This window comes from Ixodes scapularis, unplaced genomic scaffold (genome assembly GCF_016920785.2).
Source record: "Ixodes scapularis isolate PalLabHiFi unplaced genomic scaffold, ASM1692078v2 PGA_scaffold1__304_contigs__length_218370807, whole genome shotgun sequence".
In the NCBI taxonomy this organism is placed as follows: domain Eukaryota; kingdom Metazoa; phylum Arthropoda; class Arachnida; order Ixodida; family Ixodidae; genus Ixodes; species Ixodes scapularis.
The window spans coordinates 185,744,526-185,749,887 of NW_024609846.1; the positions used below are offsets into that span (position 1 = coordinate 185,744,526).

General features: G+C 50.2%; 1 protein-coding gene across 1 annotated transcript; it reads left to right on the plus strand.

Annotated features, from left to right (window-relative positions):
- The first annotated feature begins 363 nt into the window (after positions 1–363).
- Positions 364–1,803, plus strand: LOC121835876. The gene is made up of 2 exons (XM_042290418.1): positions 364–502; positions 785–1,803. Exons 1-2 carry the CDS (start codon positions 364–366, stop codon positions 1,801–1,803), a joined length of 1,158 nt encoding a protein of 385 aa, XP_042146352.1.
- The last annotated feature ends 3,559 nt before the right edge of the window (positions 1,804–5,362 follow it).

The window sequence follows — 5,362 nt, forward strand, 5'->3', positions numbered from 1 at the left end:
GCGACTGCTCTAAGCATGTGCCTGGTTGGCCCAGCTCTGGAGGTCATAGGTAGGATGTCACCTGAAGACTTTCTGAATTATGATATGGCGAAGAGGGCTTTGCTCCAGCGGTTTCGGTACACGGCAGAAGGGTACCGCGAGAAATTTAGAGAGAACAAGCCGTTGGACGGAGAGACAGGGAGCCAGTTTGCTGCGAGACTAGAGGGGTTCTTCAACCACTGGGTCAGTATGAACGAATGCCCAAAAACGTATGAAGGGGTTCGTGACCAGATGATCGGGGAGCAATTCCTTCGGAATTGTTATCCTAGGCTGGCTGTTTTCTTAAAGGAAAGAAGCTGTAAGACCATATCGGCGCTGGTTGAAATGGCGGACCACTTCCTGGAGGCGCGGGGCCAGCCTAATCTGGCCAACTTCAGGAAGGAGGCCAAGGAAGCCTTAGATTCCCGGAAGGAAGATGTGCAAGGCAGCAAACCCGCTCCAAAGATAAAATGTTTCTTGTGTGGTAAGTTGGGCCACAAGGCAGCAGATTGCCGATCAAAGCCAGAAACACGCGTATTCTGTCAAGTGTGTCAGAGGTCAGGCCACGAGTTCAGATCATGTCCGCAAGGAAAGAACGGAAAGACAGAAGTTTCATGTTTCGTAGAACCCGATGATGATCCTGTTGGTAAGACGGACGCGTTCTCACGGGGAAGAAAGAAAATCACAAGAAACGCCTTCAGAACGCCCACCATGAATATGACTGAAAAGGCGAGACCAATTCTGTCGGACGTTATGCCAATCACAGATGGGATTTTGAACGGCAAAGCAGTAAAGGTGTTGAGAGACACCGGGAGTAACACCGTGATAGTGCGCCGGAAACTGGTCGCATCTGAAGATTTTACTGGCAAAGTCAGTCCGGTATTTTTAGTGGACGGGACGTGTCTGATGTTGCCAGAGGCAAACATTCGCCTTGCGTCGCCGTTCCTAACGGGACAGGTAACTGTCAAGTGTATGGACCATCCTCTGTATGACGTGATTGTGGGAAATATTCATGGAGCGAAAGACTCGACCGAACAAACCCTGAAGGAGGTGCCTGACGCGGAAGGTGAATACGTCGCTGCCGTCGACGGTAGTATGCCGAGTAGGTTAAACCAACTTAGTAACGGTGGGAGTGCCAGGGAACGGGAGGACCTGCGGCTCTCGCAGTGGAGTGACACCGACGGTGAAGAGCGCTTGAAAAGCAGGCCAACCACTCACGAGCAGTACTTAGAGAAGGAAAAGCTGCTGCAGCGGGTCTTCGACATGAAGAAGCCGGCGTACCCCAATCCCCGCAGAGTGCTCTACCCGAGGCCGTGCCTCCAAAAGAGGAACCCTGAGGTTCAAACAGTGCTTTCGCCACTGGGCACGACCAATAACTACCCCGTGCTGGAGGTAGATCCTCACGACAGCGTCCCGGCCGAGTTCATCAAGGGCTACAGCCTGGCAGGAGCCGACCCTTCCGTCTCGCCCGGAGAGGACACCATAGAGCACGGAAATGGAAAGGCCAAAAGGAAGTGTCAGGATGGACAGCAGGAGTTCCTTGAAAGGCAAGTGAACCGGGAACAAATGATCCAGGAAAAAGAACTGCAGCTTGAGGAGCGAAGGCTCAAGCTCGACGAAGAGCGGCTGGCCTTTGAGAGGACCAAGTTTGAAGTAGAGGTGGCGGTCAAGGTCAGAAGGCTAGATATGGAGGAGAAGGAGCGCCGGATACGCGACGGCACAGTCAAGATGCACCTGGAGCTTATGAAGAAGATGTTCGACGAACTGGTCCGGAAGGCACTGTGATCGAGAACTGCCAGGAAATTCTTCGTGGCGTATGAAGTGCTTTGGTACGATGGTGGGCATTATCACCGAGCGTTAGAAGAAGCGTAGTGGATTCAAATGATTCTTCGTTACGATTCATTCATTACGATTGAGAGGAGTGCAAAGTAGAATGAACTGTAATAATTTATCGTTAGAATTTGCTTTAGTAATATACCTCGGGTTATGCATATTTGGGAGCGTATTTGCAAGGAAATTTGAGAACATGTGGAGGCGTTAAAGCAGTTTTTTGAGAGAATGCGACAAGCCGGTATTACAGTAAACCCATGAAGTGCGAAGTCGGTATGAGGACAATAACATTCATTGGTCATGGTCTGGGTAATAGAGAAGGTTCGTGTGCATTTGTATGGAACGCATTTTGTTGTTCAGACGACCCACCATCCTTTACAATATCGAAACAAGGCGAAACAACTTAAAGGAGCTGTGCAACGATATTCAATTGGAATGTTTTTCTCTCTACACGAGCTTACTGGCACACCTGGGACTCAAGGATACTCACACGCAACACCATTGGCCAAGAAACTCCTTTGTTGCGGTGTAATTTCGAGGACAAAAGCGATCATTTTCATTCAATCTCTCCTTTGCAAAATTTAATGACGTAACTCGGGGATCGCAGTACACCCAAGTGACGATATTTGAATGCGGTTCATAGATTGGACCCGAGCATTGCGTGGGCACTCGACTTGGGCTCGTGACAATAGCTAGCTCGAGAAGCATTCGGGTTGTGACCCGTGTCCAATCGCTGCAACGACGACAACAGCCGAGCCATAACAATGTCTGGAACTCAGCGCGTGTCCTGCGCTTTGCCAACCCCAGCGCGTGGCTATGATCAACATTGGCGGCATATAATCGGCTCCAGATCACGTGGCCGCTTGTTCTGGCTGTGAGTTGAGGGGGTGAACGCTGCTCGTCTTCCTTTAATTTTTTTCTGGGACTTCTATTGCGTGGGGTGAAAAACAAACGCGTGTTTCACAGGTCATTAACGTTAGGGATCCGTTTTAAGCTGTATTTGTGCAAAGTACAAAAATTGTTGCATTGCTCCTTTAACAGCCGAGTGTTACGCTGGGGTCTGATTGCCTCAAAAGTGCTCATTTCGCGTGGAGTACATTTAAAGAAGAAAGAATGTGGGTGCGGGTTATCTCATTAGGCTGCAATGAACTTGCGCACATCATCATGGCCTTGGTTTTTTTTTTTTGTGTGTATGTAATTTCTTTTGGTACTTAAAAAAAAAAAACTTAAAGGGGGGCTCCTTGTGATGATGTGACTCAATGTGGAAAAGAAGTGCAAGTGAATCCATGGATCGGCTTGGAGGGAGATGGAAGATGAAGAAGGGAAGAGATTTGGAGTGCGTGCACGGAGCGCGTGAAAACGACTGGCCGGGAGGACGTGCTGGGTCGGGACTCGGAACGACACCATCTACCAGGGCAATCGGGGTTCGCTCCTACTGTCTGACCGGCAGCCTCTTCTAGCGAGGGCAGCGCACAGAAACCTGCGTTGCCCGGCTCCCTACTGCGCGAGCACTTGGTGCGCTCTTGGGTCATCGACGGAAGCCAACCGCTCCCGCTCCTGACTGCCTGCCACAACCGTCGGCCGACAACGACAGCCCCAGACACAACACCCGCTGCTGCGCATGGTGACTCAAAGAAATGGTGACAGTTGCGTTTTCCTTGCTTCAATTTTTTTTTCTACTAAGTTTTCCTTTTTTTTTCTTTTAGTATAACCATATGAACTCTTTGATTTCTTTTGTAAATACATGTTTTAAGAAAAACGAAGGACATTGCATCTTGTCAATTATTAACCACAAAGAACCCCGTGACACCATTTTGTGGCTTAAAATCATGGTGACCAGTTATCTAAAACTTTATATGAAAGAAAAAAAAAAAATCACAGGAAGCGCTTTTCCGTTTTCCACAAATGTTGAAACAGTTCGCGACAGCACAAAGCAATATTACATGAGCTTTTTAACACCGAATCTAATGCTGAAGAAGTCACACTTTCGAATCATGACGATCGGCAGTTGCGTCTGCTGTGCTCAAGCATCAAAATGGCGGCACCCACAACGCCATCGGGAAACAGAGAGCCGATACTATAAGCGTAGCTCATTTAGTGACTCTATGTGGAGCGGGAGATAACCGATGAGAGGAGAGCCACGCGACTGGTGCCCCGCTGCGGCGAGACGCCGAAACGCAGCGCCTTGCCGCTGTTGCGAATCGCTGCGGCGAGATGCGAGGACCCGAAAGTGTGTTTCGGGTCTTCGCCGTTGCAAAAGCTGTGCGCTCACGTCCCGGCTCCCCGAGAAATGACTCGTTAATGCTCTGTGCTACCATATCCTCGCGCTCCAAATCTGCGACCGGGCACTCTATGTCTCCATCGTTGAACTGCCAGCCTTTGTGAGTATAGAGGAGGCTATGCGCTCACCGACCTTGCTCGCGGACGCTATGCAAGAAAGGAAGAACAGAAAAGCTAATGGGATTCCACATTTTCTGCTAATTTTTTTTTTGTTATTTCAATCGATTTTTATTTTACATTGACAGGCGCTGACAAGGCTTGTATTGAATCGTGGTTCGTGCATGATGGAATGCTAGAACACCGCTTTCGTGGTCGAGTCTTGCGAGCGTTGCAGTCGGTTTTAGACGGCGGCGGAATAGAAGACGGAGGCAAGCGATGGCGGTCGTGGACGCGCCGCTTTCACGGCCGCCTCTTACGGGTCTACCAGGTGTCACTAGTGTGCGTTGTGAGAGCAGACGATGACGTACGCTGGCGGTGCGTGTCACAGAATTCAATAACTATTTTTGCCCTTCAATGGTTATGGTGTTGTCCGTTCCCGTGTTTGTGAGTGGGGTGCGCGAGCGCCGAGGACAGGAGCGCGAGCTTAGCCCGTGCGCGCGAGGTTTTGTGGAACACACCGCGGAGCAAGGTTGCCACGGTGTGGATGGTCGGCGCTGAGCAGATCCGCGTCGGTATGGTTGTTCGAACACCGAGAAGGTGTTCGACGGAGAGGGGTGTGAGTGCTTCTGAGTGAGTGTTGTGCGTCACTACAACACCCAAGCCACCATGGCTTCTCGACCCCGACTGGCGGCGCAACGAACCGGACCTCCACCTGCACCTTGGAACGCTGACTCGGCTCTCCCCCTCCAAAACTGTATGACAACCTCGATTTGACTTTTGATATTTTTTTCTTTCCTTCTTTCGACTGTGTGTCCGTCCTGTGCGCCCTTCCCTTACTTTTGAATTATTTGATAAAATACTGTTCTTAACGTCGGCATGCTTTGCTCTCAATTCCTCCCGCCTCTCAGGATGTCTATCGCCAAGGTGTGGTCCTAGCACCTGGACAGCGGTCCAAGTCAAATTCCAAATTTGTTTGTTTAAATGGGACCTTTAACATCCGAACCTGTGACAGTGCGTCTACCGGCACGACTAGCAGAAGGTATCAGGACGTCAGACGGCAGAATAATCGCACCGAACGTCGGGACAAGGGGCTTTGGTTTGCGTACGTGTTCAGTCAAGCAGCCAAGCCAATCCG